We start from the raw sequence: 16,263 nt of genomic DNA, 5'->3' as shown, positions 1-16,263 counted from the left end.
ACACATCCATGGTGATGCTTGTGCTCTCCTTCCTTGTTCTTTCACAAACCCCACCTAGCACTCCACAGGAACATATGTGTAGTCTCAAACATTGGCCAGTGGTGAAAAAAAAACGAATGGCATTTGAAATCAGAATTTGCATTGTAGATAGTGGCTGGATCTGACACAAAGCGGAACAAGTGTGTCCGGAATGTTTCACAAATCTAAAGCTACAGTATCACTTAAAAAGGGCAGTTTTGACCTGAGCTGCTTCAGCAGCAACGTTCTCAACAGTGTTTAAGTAGGGGTGCAATGACTAACAGTGGCCATACTGCAATGTAGGCATTAATTAATCATTTCTTCAGTATTTCCATCCACTCCCTCTCTCATTGCAATCTTTACTTGCCAATTATCTTTGTTTCCTCCCTAGTTTGAACATTATTATCCTCTTCACCTCTTCTTGTGTTTAGATGTTCAATACGACGTAGAAACCCAGAGACACCAGAGAGTACCAGGAACCCTTCACCCAACTCTGAAACATCCACCACGACCACCCACAGTGTGTGCGGTAAGGTAACGTGAGCACCTCCCACCATGATCACCCACAGTTTGTATCGTAAGGTGAGCAACTCCTACCACAAAACACTCATTGTGTGTGCAGTAAGGTAATGTGAGCAACTCCAGCTCCCGCCATATTCGCCCATAGTTTGTACGGTAAGGGAACATAAGCAGCACTCAACACAAGTAGCCATGGTGTGTTCAGTAAGATATTGCAAGCAACTCTTATTACAATCACCCACGGTGTGTATGGTAAGCTAACGTGACAAGCTCCCTCAGTGATCTCATACAATTGTGTAGTAAAAGTAACCTCTGCAGCACCCATTGTGAGTGCTGTGGTAAGTTAATGTGAGCTTCTCCCACCATAAGCATCCACAGTGTGTGTAGGTAGGTAATGTGAGCAGTCTTCACCATGAGAAACCCACACTGTTTGCAGCTAAGTAAATTCAGCATTTTGTGTTTTACTCTAAATTGTTCAGCTCTTCTTTGGTGCATCTTAAAGCAAAGGCCCTGGGTATCAGGTTGATTTTCTGAAATCACATTTTGTCCTGTACATTTGTTTTTGGATCTCTCATATTTACCCCAAGTGGGTGAAAGAGTAGAGTAAACAGGACTTTCTAAACTACTCTTGCGTGCTCACAGTGATGTGAGAAGAGGTAATAACCCGGTTAAATACCCCATCCATTTGCTGAATCACTGGAAGAACAATTTCCTGGGTATTCTGGGTATTTTGCCTTGACTGCTTGAACAAAATGTTCAGTTATCACATACCATGCAACAAAATCCCATTAGATTGTTTTTTATGCTATTTCGCTGCATGCATACAGTAATTATCCACATGATTTACTAAGCATGCATGCATCAGAGATACCAAACATTTTAAAACCTCACATGTGGGACTTGAAACGTAGAAACGGTGACTATGACTCTGCTGTATACTTACCTGCATGTCCCTTGAGTGGTAAAAGCTCAAACCATGTTATCTTCAGATGCTTGTGCTCCATTGGTCAATGCTCTAGATTGCTGTCCTGGATGTAGAACACGTTCCAATGACATTTCAGAGTTTTGTGCTTTTACCCGTTCATGGTTTTAAAAATGGACCCCATAGTGATATCAACCTGGTTTAAGTGGTGCAAAATATTAGTGCACATTTCTTGTGTTTACCATGACTGTGATGCTTGTAATTGCCATGTATACATGCATGTGGAACTTTTCCATGTCGCATTACCTCATCCAGTATGTATTGTCTAACAGCCTTCACCTTAGTATTTACTGATTGCTCCGTTATCCGAATGTGGGGCTTGTGTCTTTGACTGCTTTCGTCATGTTGTCTGTACCTGGCGGATACTCCATAGGACTGTGGGGTAGGGCTAGGGAAGACTGGTTGATGTTTAATCCTCCAGTATCCACGTCATGGCTTTCCTGGAGAAATGGAAAGCAACTTCCACTTGAAAGACATGGGGTCATGGCCACCAGGGACAAATTGTAGGCATGCATTCCTTCTGCACTTTGGGAACATCTGGCTTATGTCTTTGGTGGCCAGGATATGAGGACACTTTAGCATATGGATGATGACTCCAAGAATGATGACTAGAACTGCTCTGCTGGCATTTTTTAAGAGTGAATTTCTCATTCCATAGTCACACCCATCTTGAGGGTACAGTTTTTGGAGTGTTTAGGTGGGTCTGTGAACTGAAAGAGGTGACTTACATCAGGAAATTTCTACGATCTCTACAGCTCATGGAAAATCCATAGCCTTCCCTTTGCGTTCAGACATCTTGAACCTCCCTGCCTATAAGCTGCCCAGAACAATTAATGTGTCGAATTGACATGATTTCTAACCATTGACCAGGTTCAAGAGGAGGGACAAATAAATTGGCTTCATCCAATGTCATGAAGGAAACCAGAGGAAAACATGCTACAGTTGATATTACCACGGGAAGGTGGGATGATTGTAGGTGACAGGACTGGAGGAAGGTTCATTGTGGTGGCAGGAAGAGGGGTTTAATTGAAAAGGTAATGACTGATCTGTGTATTTTTAAACAGTTGGATTTATTGTTATTTTACCTAGGTAGGAGTGGGATATACAAGACCTGTAGTTGGAATTATTGTGCATAAGATCTATCCATAACAATTTTGGCCTTGTTCCCCATAGTTGGCCATTTTCATATGATGGGGCATCCACATTCATGTTGTTTGTCTAGCCATCGTTGGTGAAGCCCTTGAGTGATTTTTTTCCCGTTGATGGTTGCAGGTGGATTCTCTGAGACATATGCAGCTCTCTGTGACTACAATGGGATGTGCTGCCGCGAGGAGGTGCAATGGGTACGTGTTTGATAAATGTAAGATAAAGGATGAACAGAATATTTAAATATACCTGGGTACAGGGAAGAAAGAAGAGTGTGTGATGATAATGCAAGACCAAATCCAGGGTTAATACTGTGCCATGTCTTCTTATGCATTCATTGTCTTCTGACTCTCCACAAAACCAAACCTTTTTCTGCATGTTTTTTCAAGCTGAGGCTTTAGTAAGTGACAATAGGAAAGGCATCTCTGAGACCTTGGAATTAAACCTCATGGGAAGTGCAGCCCATAAAACAACTAGTCTTATAATGGCCCAGGTTTTGGCATTTCTACTCTGAAGTGAACGAGCCTTTGGATGGAGCACTGCCAGCTCGTGGGCATTCTCCATGTCTGTGTCACCAACTGGCACACCAGGAATTTTGTAACACTTTTTTAACTTGGTTGTAATAAGTCCTAGTTGCTTTTCCAGAAATTGATAATTATTGGTGTGTCTATTAAGACACCACACCTGAAACCTAGACCAAACACACTCTACCACTCTAGTGATAAATATTGGTTATCTGGCCCTTTGGGCTTAATGTTTCCCTGTCAATTACTACTTTCTTAGTGTCAGTGGTAGTACTATCATCAGAACAATCATTTCCGCCCTGTGGCCCACCATAGCTCCATTTTAGCAAGACCATTGTTTATCTTTGTTGAGCCGGAGACATAAAGGTGAGCTCTGATTAACAGCAGATTTGTTATAAAGACAATTTGTCACTAAGGCTTTTTTCCTCATCATCAAACCGTTGCTGAGCCTTTCATAATTAACAAGTGCGTCATGATTGAAAAGAGCTTTCTCAATATCAATACAAACTGCAAATGTCAATGGTAACTTTCTGCATAGGACTTCATTAAAAGAAACAATAACGACAACCCCCAGAATATTAGGACAAGGATACTTTAAAAATAAGAGGATTTATCTACAGGGATGCTTTGGAATTTGTTGTTTTGGCTGATGATTCCACCAGTTTCCTCATTGGCAACCTGAGAATGATGCCATATTAGCTGTAGAGTGCAAAGTTTCCACTAGAGCTTTGCGCTTAGCCAATAGTATATTGAGACAGTAAATGTATGAGTTATTTAGCAATTCAATAAATACAGCACATTCCAGTTCATATCCATAGGGTAGTGTTTTAATTCCCTCCAAAGTGGTTTTGGTCACAGCCTACACGTGTTTCGACACTTTGTCTTTGTCAAGGCTATAGTTGCTGTGTTCTCAAAACCAGTGGCTTCCAAATAAGGCCATTTTGAATTTCTTCCTTACTTCCTAACCTCTTCCCTGTTAATAATTAGGCACAATGGCATTGAAATTGAAAATCATATTTCTTGGTCTAAATAACCCCTGATTCAGTTCTGGTTTCCTGGTAGGATTCACCCTGGCGAGTGTAGCTGTCCTAATTTTGGGCACGATTTTGGAGTTGGGTCTTAGCCTGATGAGAGTCAAAGTTTATACCCTTCCCAATAAATACCCAAAAAGATAAATACTTTGGGTTTCTGGCTCAGCACAGCCTTGGCTTGAATGTGCTGTGACCACAGCTAGCAAATTAAGGTTTGCTCCCCTTACCGGTTTCATCATTGCGCACAGACAACAAGATCATACAGCTATACAATATGGATGAAAAGATTGCTACAAACGCGAGATTTAAAAAAGTGCATTTGGTTTCCAGTAGGTAAGTGATCCACATACTCAGATAAATAGATAAAATCAGTTAAGTAAAATTACTACAGGAAAAAAACAATTGTTTCACATTCAGTTTAAATCCCAAGGTTCCCAATGCTTGCTAAGATTATTTCTTAAATTCAGTGCACACCAATAGGAGTCAATATAGAGCAATTGGGGCAAGCCTGTAACAGTTACTACACATTTAGGGAAATTAATGTGGTGAAAGACCTGACCAGTAGGTTGAGTGGAATATAATTGTACAGAAACCAAGGACTAGAAGAGACTCCTGAAAACAGTAGTCCAAGTGGACTGGATGCATTCAGAGTGAAGGGAGATGGTATCAGCAGATTAAGAAAGGAGCAATCCCATTGAGGGATTTCTTTAAGAGTATATCAAGAACATTCACTCAGGAAACCAATGTCCAAGGTTGTGCAAGATAAGAAGGTAATTACAAAAATAGTAAAAGGGATGCGGGTAGGGGTAAGCACACAGGTATTGCTTGTGATCACACTGAAGCTCAGCATGCTCGTTGTCCACAATTGCTGTTACAGATACTGTATGTACTAAGTCCACCTAAAGGAGAAGCAATACCTGGGTGTGTAACTTAAAGATAGTATTCACAAGGACAAAAGACACCACCTGGGAATGTAGCTGCGCCCATGGTCTTTGCTGATCACACCAGACTATGAAAGGCTTTAACAACCAAGTGTGGTAACCTTAATGCATGAAAATGCCCAACAAAGAGGAGTGTAGGAATAGTGAATATCATGACAGAAGAGAGCAACATAGGTAATCATACTGATGCAGGTAAGCAAAGGCGCATGACACCAAACTCAAAAAGTGAAATAAAGCAGTTAGAGGTGCGGAGTCCTCTTTTTTAGGGGGCTGTGTGGCAAAGGACCAATATGAATCTATAATGCAACAAGAATACCACAGAAACAGCTACCCGCCTACACACGTGCCAGGTGTGTCTAGTTGCACAACGTGCTACCTTTCATGTCGATCAATTATTTGCGACAGAAAACATAGAGAAATACATATTTTAATTAATGGATACAAAACACTTAGAAAAATTAAAAACGGGAGAGACAAAAATGCACATAACATTCCATAAGAGAACCTATACTGAAAAACAATTGTCTTGACCAGTTGGTTTTAACTGAACACATTCGTCAGATACTGGTGATGTAGTGAGGTTAGTAAATAAATAAGGTGACATCCTATTATTAAATGAAACCTTGATGCAATTCACTATCCTTGACTTTGTTAATTGTTCTGTCCTTGACTTTGTCGACACCAAAGAGTGTGTTTCTGGGTCCTGGCAAAAGATGGTTATCCGAAATTGGGATTTCAGAAATAGTTAATTGGTAAATTTCCTAAAAACCAAACGAAAAAACCGTGTTGGCCACACACGCCAAATAAACCACAAAAAGGTTAGTTTAATTAGTTGCATGTGCTCACACATAGAGACACTACACTTTGTTTGTTTTTATCTTGTTACCAACACGCTTTTTTCGTTTGGTTTTTAGGAAATTTACCAATGAACTATTTCTGAAATCCCAATTTGGGAGATCTATATAAATCAAGTCCTGAAGACGGGTCCGACGCATGCCTGATAGCATCAAATAACTAGCTACTGAGCCTGTTTAACCACCTTTTGCCAGGACCCAGAAACACACTCTTTGGTGTCGACAAAGTCAAGGACAGAAAAATTAACAAAGTCAAGGATAGTGAATTGCATCAAGGTTTCATTTAATAATAGGATGTCACCTTTTTTGTTTACTAACCTCACTACATCACCAGTATCTGACAAATGTGTTCAGTTAAAACCAACTGGTCAAGACAATTGTTTTTCAGTATAGGTTCTCTTATGGAATGTTATGTGCATTTTTGTCTCTCCCGTTTTTAATTTTTCTAAGTGTTTTGTATCCATGAATTAAAATATGTATTTCTCTATGTTTTCTGTCGCAAATAATTGATCGACATGAAAGGTAGCACGTTGTGCAACTAGACACACCTGGCACGTGTGTAGGCGGGTAGCTGTTTCTGTGGTATTCTTGTTGCACCAAACTCAAAAAGCAATAGGGATCCAGCTAGCCATGAGTGGGTGAAACCCAAGGACATAAACCACCACTACCTCTCCTCTCTCCTTCCCCTGCTAATGACCTAAAGAACAATGGAACTGTATATCAAAATATGAATAGTCTCCAAGCAAATACAGTTTCAAATGGGTGCCATTTTCAGAAATGTGGCTATACTTTAGGGTTCATTAACAGAGGTGGACTACACAAAGTGCCGTTTCGGGTACAAGAGAGTGCTAAACAGTTTTAATCTAAGAAGCAAGAAAACACTGAAAAGCATAGAAAACATAAAATTCAGGAATTTAAGACCGTCATAAACCACAAACAGTGGAGTCAGTCACAAAGGGAGCTGACGATTACCAACCCATTGCACACAAGGCCTTTCCACCCTGCTGCAACCTGATTGTTCGGAACAGATCTAGAAGGGTTGGGGGACTTGCAATCCTACACAAACACCTATTTCCTCTGCTTATCAAGGATACCTCAGCTAGCACCACAGACTATGAATCTCATCTTGTAAAACTCCAACTCTCACCCTCCACTTCACACAGCTTCCTACTAGTTTACAGACACCCTGGCTACAACAAAAACTTTGCAGACACACTCAGCGACGCTCTGAGAACCACCTTCAACCTACATCCAGCACTCACTATCCTAGGTGATTTCAACATCTGGTTTGACTCCCCTTCAAACCCTATGACCCGATCTCTCACAGACAACCTAGAAGCCTTCAACCAGACACAACATAGCGCTATGGCCACCCACACTGGGGGCCACACCCTCAATGCGGTCTTTAGGGCCACAAACATCATATTCTCACTGCCTCTGCACCCTCTAACATGGACAGATCACTCAGCAGTCTTCTTTTCCATACCACTCCCAACCGCGGCCCGAGCCCAAGGCCATACCTGGTCACCATCAACCACTGCACCTCGCACCCCACTCTGGAACAAAGTCGTTATCACCCTAGATCTAGCCAACTCCCTCCTCAACTCACTCCAAGCACTCTCCCCTCATGAAGCCCCCCCCCCCATCAAACTCTTCCATCACTGGATCTCTAACTTCTTCGCACTCCTTCAGCCCAACAAAACGCCCCTCTCAGAGATCAGGCCCCACACCTAGGTGGTACACCGTCAGCCTCAAATTGCTTAAAACCCTCAAGCACCGCCTGGAAAGGACCTGGAGAACCAACCCAACCGTCCAAAACAAAAACGGCCTAGCAAGACTAACGGGTCTACAGATTGGAAATTATAAAACCAAGAAAGCCGTCTACGGGAACAGAAACATGAACTCTTGCAACCCATGCAAGGGATTGCTTGGAATCATTTCTGAATTCAATTCTCCAGGCTGCTCTACCTGCCCTCCAACCAACTCCTAATCCCTGTCCGATGCCTTATCAGACCAATCCCACAACATCGCCATCGCCAGACACTCCGCAATAATCTCTGAATTAGAAATAATGCCCCCGCCCACCAACCATTCTCCGTCCAAACTCCCTCCTGATGCAAACCTTTGCTCTCTCCAATCTCACATCAGGTGTTCCTCTCACTCCTAGCACAAAGCCTCCCATCAGGTTCCCCTGAAGACCCTTGCCCGGCCACCCTCCTCAAAAACCTCCTAGCCTCAACCTATGCATGCAGTATTGCACGCTCAAACCTTAACCTCTCCCTAAAATTAGGAACCTTCCCGGAAGCCTTCAAAACCTCCTACATCAAACCCCTCCTCAAAAAACCTCCCTTCGACCCACTCCTCCCCCAGAACTACCAGCCCATTTCCAACACCTGCTTCATGGCCAAATTCATGGACCGCACAGCATACAAGCAACTCAGCCATTTCACTGAAGCCAACAACCTCCTTGACCCTGTCCAATCTGGCTTCAGACCACTCTGAAGAACGGAGTCCTACTTAGTGTCCGTTTGGAACGACCTAAAAAGAACAGCAGATGCAGAAGGATGCTCTGTACTTATTCCTCTTGACCTCTCTGCCACCTTCAATACCATTAACCACACCATTCTCCTAGACAGGCTACACTCTTTAGGAGTCAAAGACACTGCCCTCACTTGGATTGCCTCTTTCATCTTGCAAATCATGCTCCTCCACCCTTTCACCTCTACATCCTGATCAGTAATAAAAAGGGTCCCACAGGGAGCGCTCCTATCTCCTCTCCTCTTCAATATCTCTCTGAATTCACTCCACGTACTCATCTGCTCCCACTATCTTACCTGCTACAACTACTCAGACGCAGGGCCGGTCTTAGACCAGACTGGAACCCTAGCAGTAAGCATCCTTGGCGCCCCACGCTGGCAGGTCTCCAAAATGACCACAAAAAATGTATCATGCAATTATTGTAAATATACCTTAAGACACAGTGGGCTTCATTTTGAGTTTAGTGGTATTTCGCCAGTAAATCTGCTGATATACCACCAAAATGAGTTATCATTGCCACCACTTGATCCCATGGGTTCACCACGGGATTACAAGTGGTGGTAGGGCTGTTTTAGTTCCCATTTATAGAGTTGGGGATTTTTGGCAGAATTACCATTGGCGTAATTACTGAGTGGTAATTCTACCGACTTTTGGAGGAACGTATTTCACCTTCTCAGTTTGAGATCTGGATAAATGCAAGTAGATCTGTGTTGTTTAACTCTTCAGTTCTTCTAGGATCATAAATATAAGTTGATTCGTTTATCCAACTTGTTGGTACACTGTTTATAATTCCAAAAACATGGAAGATAAACCTGTTCCTGTAAGGGCCTGCATCTGTGACCAGCTGGCCACACAAAGTAATGTATGCTGCAGCATGTGCATTACCCCACTGGGATACCACACCTCTAAGCAGAACCACAGTTTGGCTGTATGGAGCAGCAACCAGCATAGAAAGACACTAATGAAGATCTGTATTCTACAACAAGCTAGAGAAAGGGACACATTTTTGGTTGTTAAATTCACATAAAAAGATGCCATTTATAAACAGGAGGGAAACTTGCTTCCCTGACTCCATAGACGCACACTAAATGTTCATTAAATGTGCACATGTAGAAATAAACCCTTCCCTGTATTTGCTGCCGAAGAAGTTATGGGAAAGAGGGTTATGTAGTGGTGCTAAAGATAGTCAAATGGTAAATGGAGAGAAAGTGTTGAAAAGTAATGCATTTATCATCTCCGTGGGGAGTTCTGTGCAGTGAGCACAGTGCACCCACAGTTTACTGAAAGGTCAGAAGGGGCGGTGTGTATGCTCATGCAATATTGACAGCCATGATATGGCTATATATTGTATTATGGTGTGCTTTGATCACAAAGGCCAGAGCAGGCCCCCCTTCTGTGTCGCACATGCAATACTTCATTAGGGTATCATGCTCATTGTACTGATCCTTACAATAATGTGCAATTGGACATATTTTCACTTCAGTGTCTCACCATTTGTCATTCCAAAGCAGCCCGGATTGCATTTCTATTGCTGTCCTAGACTAGCCGGACACAGACCGACAAGCTCTACTCTCTTTACACTGACTTTCATTATACAATGCACTCTCGAAAGGTGAGATCTGCGGTGCATGTTACAAGTGCATTGGCTTGCTTTTCATAGGATGAAATGATATACAGATCGGAAATGGTGAAGGCGCAAACAATATTGTTTCAGAAATGCAATGTACTGTGTCTCTTCGACCCTAGATGAGTTAGTCCTTTACTGCGAAGGAGACACCAGCGCAGAGCCATCGACCATCCATTAATTGCAAATATTTTACTGTTTACTTTCAATCAAAACAACTTGAAGTCTAAATGGCATGGTCACAGAACATACAATGCCTGTTCTGTAAAACATGTCTCTGACAACCAGATGGCTGTTAACAGGGAGGGGATGGCTGGGTACTGCCTTGTCCAAGGGAGAGGGAATGTGGTGTGATCTAGTGCTGTCTGCAGTACAAAGAAGGCAGTCGCCTTGAATGAGCAATATCTCGTGCACCTGGTCCCTTTTAGGGCATGCACTATGCTTCTATTTGAATCGTTGTTAGGAACAGTTTGTTAGCACTTGATAAAAAAAATACCTTGAACCCTTTCCTCATTGCAGAGCTGAGCCTACTATTTACCTGAACTAAAGCTCATATTTTATAAAATACTATCACTTGTCTGCCTCCAAGTAATATGGTGGGATGTAGTGGGCTGGCATGTTTTCAGTCGATAAAGGCACATAGCACATTGACTGTTTATTTAACTACACGGCATTCCTTGTTTAATCAGTGTGATTCCTTAACAACAAATCTCTGTGGAGAAAACTGCCCCTTTCACTGTGGGCTGCTGGACACTCCCTGACTTTTTTGCTTAAGCATAAAGACTTTCTTGCTTAGCCCATAAATGTGAAACGTTACGTTCCTCGTTCAATTAGTTTGTCAACACCTAGCAGGGTAGCAGATGCTGTGCTTGTGAAGAATTTTAGCATAAACCTGAAGCAAATTCCAAGTCCTTCAACATCGGGTGAGGAAGGGGATACAGCTGCCGGGGATCGAGCGGGTCAGCGGGTGAGCTCCAGTGGCCTGCCCTCCCCTTTGGAGTGAGGGGTCTAATTCCATGCCTACTGCACCCAAGAAGCCAGTTTAATTGGATGCAGAAGCACGGCATGTGCAGTCATATGCTGCTACAGACTATCTTTTTAAACCTTAATGTGTAACCCCCCCCTGACCCCCCGCCCACATTGCCTGTGTACTCAAAGCTAAGAAAGGGGGCAGAGCACACGTGCAGGGCTCGGCAGAGCAGGGCACAAGAAGAACGTTCATGTAAAACGCTATCGGACACCAAAAACAAGAAATTGCTCGGGTCGACAGTTGTTGCAAATACACAGAAAAGGCCCAACATTTCAAATCTACCACATCAGGCCTCCCATCGTCGATCGCAATGTCGCTGCATGGCAGAAGATCCAGCAACCACCATACATTGTTGATGTATCTCTTTCCATCTAAAATGAAAGCAAAACTTACCAAGTGTTGTGTTCATTATTCAGAGATAAATGCTGTTAGCAGGAAACCCCACTGCTGCCGCATACACTGAAATGTGTAAGAAACACCTTTCACTCCGTGATTCACCATGTGTCTTTCCAAATTAGCATGCGCTGCATTCCCATTGCTGTCTAATGTGCAATCAACCACTGAAATCACTCTAGGAAATGCCTACTCTACTCAATAGAAGGTGTCAACTCCTGTTGCAAAGAGATGGCCACGCTTGTGTAAAATGCAGTGGTCGGTTCCAAAAATAGTTCCGCGTAACACTGCTAATCTGGCAAATGTATGGGCCTAAAAAAGAAAGGCTGGCACAATTAGAGGGAAATGAGCAAAGTTGCATCAGTCACGAAGCCTTTCACACCAAGCTCAAAAATGCCTGGCATGCTGCATAAGGATTGAAGGGGGCTGTTTTTCATTGGCTGCAGCAACGCAGCATGCACAGCTAGGCACTGCTGCAGCCAATCAGAGTGAAAGCATGATTTGTAATTGTACAGTTCGCTATTAGCTACATACGAAACATACTGTGTGCAGTAACACTTCATGCATGGCCACTTCATGTGCAGCCTTAGAAAACAAAGCACGCGGGCCCCCGGCCGTGCATTTTGCAGAGAACACTGGACTTGATTAACTTTGTCACTTTGTTGTTGGTGCCCCCTACATGTTTGCACCACAGGCAGCTGCCTGGGATGCCTTATGCAAAGACCTGCCCTGCGCAGACGACAACCCCGATCATCCTTAAAATCCCCAAATCACCAGGCTCCAACCGTCCAGATCATCATGCCTCTTGAACGAAAAAACTACGACATACACGAAAAACAATGGCCTCGTCATCAACCCCGAAGACCGGGTAAAAAAAAAGTCACGTTTGCGGCACCAAGCTGTCTCTCACGGATCCTCATTGAGTGGGTCTGTGGTGCCCAGGCATGGAGCAAAGGATGGCAGACTGTGGGTCCTGTCAGTCCATGACTGGTAAGAATTTGAAAGAGCGAAAAGGGAAATTAGTGGCGGGTAGGCCCCCTACAAAATCCCCCTCAGCGACACCGTCGAAAAGGCGCTCATCCGACGAGGCGACTCTCCTCGAAGTAAAAGATCGAAAAAGCACTCTCGATCCAGGAGTGGGTCACACCACTCTTTATCTTCATCCTGGAAGATGACGAAAAGGCGCTATCGATCATCTTCCACATCCCCGGATTCCTGTCCTAAGAAGTATAACCTGCCCAACCAAGTTGTCGACTCCTGCTGAATGTGAGGTATTCAGACAAGAAATGTTAAACATTTTCGAGGAGGAGGCCCGACCCCTTCAAAAGAGAAAACTAAAAGCCATGCTCATGTCGTGCCATTAGCCATTGACGCCTTTACCCACTAAACCTACAATAGTCTCTAGGGAGGTTGAAAAATCACATAAACCTTTACCAACGAAGTATTTTGTCTAAGTCTTTGTCTTCCATTTATGAAGAACAGCAACCAACAGACCAATATACTCCTCCATTTGGTTTGGAGTTTGGCACACCTAACGTCCCGGAGGCCCTTATGTCAGAAGAGTCCAAATTAAAGGACCTGTATGAAAACCTTCAATCAGCAAGTGGCATAAACACGTCACCAGAGCTTGAGTTTGGCAAACTGGAACTGGCAGAACACAGATGTGCCTTATACAGACATCTTATGACTAGGATGGGCAAGCCTCCTCCATTCGAACAAGATGACCTGACGGACATACTTGATAAGGGTCCTCAGAAGGATCCTGTACTTCCTTTACATATCTCCCTACAAAAAAGGGTGAATGCAAATTGGCAGGCACCTGCAACAAGTCCAGCGGTGAAAAAGAACCTCACCAAAAGGTACAGGCCTTTGAGTAGCGATCCTGACTATTTTTCAAAACAACCAACACCAGAAAGCCTAGTAGTCCTGGCAGTGACATCTACACTTAAACAAGTGGATTATCCATCCATGCCACCAGACAGGGACGATAAGTGTTTCAACGCAATGCCGAAGAAAGTGTTTTCTGCCGGGAGCATGGCTCTTAAATCTGCAAATGCCACTTGCGCTTTAGCTACATTTACATTCACCCTGTGTGACTATACAGCCATGGCGGCTGAACATATTCTCGAAGGGCAAGAAAGAGACGACTTATATTGTAAGAGATGGAAAAGAGGCTATGTGTGAGTCTCTTCAGTTAGGACTGGACTCTTCTGACAGCATCAGCAGAGCCATGGCGGCAAACACTGTGATATGCAGGTGTGCGTGGTTGAGGAAGTCTAGATTTGCACCAGACATGCACTTTAGGCTCCTCAACATGCCCTTAATGGCACTCAGCTGTTTGGCCGCAAGGCTGACGAAAGCCCAGAGAAGCCGAAGACATCAAAGGCGGCAGCCAAATCCATTGGTGCTGCTATCAGACAGCCACATCCATCTCACCCCAGTGTATCATCTTGGAGGGGTAGGTCCTTTCGTTTCTACTCAGTTGGAAGAGCGAGAGGACTGGCTAGTCAAAGGGGCCAAAGAGGATTCCCTTATGGTGGATGAGGGAGGGGTGCCAAGTCTGCCCAAGCAACGGTTACTTTACCATCAGCTACTGCTTCAGTCACCTCAAAACCTCTGAGGTTTAACCCACAAGACTCCAGTGGGAGGCAGACTCTCATAGCATCTGCAGGAATGTGGGATATTACTTCAGATGCATGGGCATTGGAAACAGTAACCCAGGTTTACTGCCTCCCCTTTTTAAGAAGGCCTCGGGACCACCGACCAGGGAGCCACTCATTCATAGTTCCAGATCTGTACCTTGTGCAGGAAAGTTTGAGCATGCTAGAGAAAGAAAGGTGCTATAGAACCAGTATCTGTAACAGAGAGGAACAAACAGTGGTACTTTCCTTATTTCCTAATTTCCAAGAATACGGAGGATTGAGACCCATCTTTGACTTGAGATGCTTGAACAAGTTCCTCCGGAAGGACAAGTTCAAGATGATCATACTTTTTCAGATCATTCAGGCCCTCCAGCTCCAGGATTGGATGGTGTCATTTGCACAGGATCTTCTGCGGTGGGCCTGTGAAGACAATATTCTGAAGGGAGAACCTTTTTTGCAGCCATGGCCGGAGATAACCATAGCTACAGATGCCTCACTCACAGGGTGGGGAGCCCACGCCAACGATATGACAATCAGCGGTCATTGGTCTCCATCGGAGTCCAAACTACACATCAATCTTTTGGAGCTGATGGCAATCAGACTAGCGCTGAAGGCCTTTCTGCCCTCTGTACAGGGAAAGAATCTCCTGATAATGACGGACAACACAGTGGTCCTGTACTACCTCAACAAGAGATGGGGTGTAGGGTAACTACCATTGTGCAGAGAGGCAATGCAGCTCTGGTTCTGGGCAATTCAAAAGGAATCTTCATATTGGCAGTGCACCTAGCCGGAGAGGAGAACATAGCGACGGACGCTGTGAGCAGGCAGAGCAGTCTCCCACGAGTGGGAACTAGCTCAGGAAGTCCTTCAAGAGATCTTCACCCTTTGGGGGAGCCCTCAAGTAGATCTGTTTGCGACCAGTGTCTACCGGAAGTGCAAACTGTTCTGCTCCACAGAATTTCCCCCAAGAAGAGCTCTGGGGCCGCGTTTGTGATGGACTCGGGAGTTTCTGCTGTTGTATGAGTTTCCTCACATGATCAGGAGGTTGAGAAAGTTCCAGAAATCCATTGTCCTAATTGCTCCGGATTGGGCCAGGAGGATGTGGTACCCAGACCTTGTGGGCATGTCCATCTGCCCTCCAATACTTCTTCCACAAACAGAGGATCTTCTCTCGCAAGAGGAAGGTCGGGTTCTCCATCCAGAGGTCAAGACACTCAACCTTCATGCATGGTTTCTGAGAGCTTGAGATATAAGGATTGGGACCTCCCGGATGACGTAATCGAGATTTTGCTTTCAGCCAGAAGGCCAGCAACAAAATCTTTGTACCACCGCCGTTGGAATACATTCTGTAGCTGGTGCAGGGATAAGAATGTGGACCCTTTTCTCTGGAGTACACCTATCGTGTTTTCTGTCCTGTTACATTTGGCAAATCTGGGGCTCCAGATTGGGACCATTAAAGGAGACTTGGCGGCGCTGTCAATCTTCAAGCGCACGTTGGAAAAGGTGTGATACGTCAAGATGCTGTTGGTCATACAGTTTCTAAAGGGGCTCACTAACGTGTTCCCCCTTCTCCATTTCAAGTTCCAATTTGGGACCTCAATCCTGTACTAAATTGTCTTATGTGCGCTCGTTTTGAGCCATTCAATTCGTGTCCAATAAGATTATAAACCATTGAAACCATTCAATTAGTTGCATTAACATCAGCCCGCAGCCCGCAGGGTGAGCGAGCTACAGGCCTTATCTAGTAAACCTCCATTTACTACCTTATTTAAGGACAGGGTGGTTCTTAAAGTCAAGCCAACTTTTCTTCTGAAAATTGTATCAGACTTTCATATATCCCGGAAAATTCTGTTACCATCATTTTATTTACCTCCGCATCTTGGCAAGGAAGAGGAAAGGCTGCATAGACTTGATCCAAGATGAGCACTTAGCTTTCACATCTCTAAATGGCTGAGTTATGTCAAGATGACCAACTTTTTTTTAGGTACATGGGTAACAAGTTGGGACTAGCAGATGGATCA

General features: G+C 44.0%; 1 protein-coding gene across 2 annotated transcripts in view; it reads left to right on the top strand.

Annotated features, from left to right (window-relative positions):
- Window positions 1-16,263, top strand: part of CARMIL3 (capping protein regulator and myosin 1 linker 3) — a 2,002,476-nt gene that overhangs the window by 502,050 nt on the left and 1,484,163 nt on the right. For both annotated transcript variants that reach the window (XM_069633925.1, XM_069633924.1), the window contains exons 6-7: window positions 450-547; window positions 2,792-2,862. In XM_069633925.1, the coding sequence (XP_069490026.1) occupies window positions 450-547; window positions 2,792-2,862 (169 nt within the window). The remainder of the gene's footprint in view (window positions 1-449; window positions 548-2,791; window positions 2,863-16,263) is intronic.

This window comes from Ambystoma mexicanum, chromosome 13, assembly GCF_040938575.1.
Source record: "Ambystoma mexicanum isolate Mex_15411 chromosome 13, UKY_AmexF1_1, whole genome shotgun sequence".
Classification (NCBI taxonomy): domain Eukaryota; kingdom Metazoa; phylum Chordata; class Amphibia; order Caudata; family Ambystomatidae; genus Ambystoma; species Ambystoma mexicanum.
This window is presented reverse-complemented; position numbering and strand designations above follow the sequence as displayed.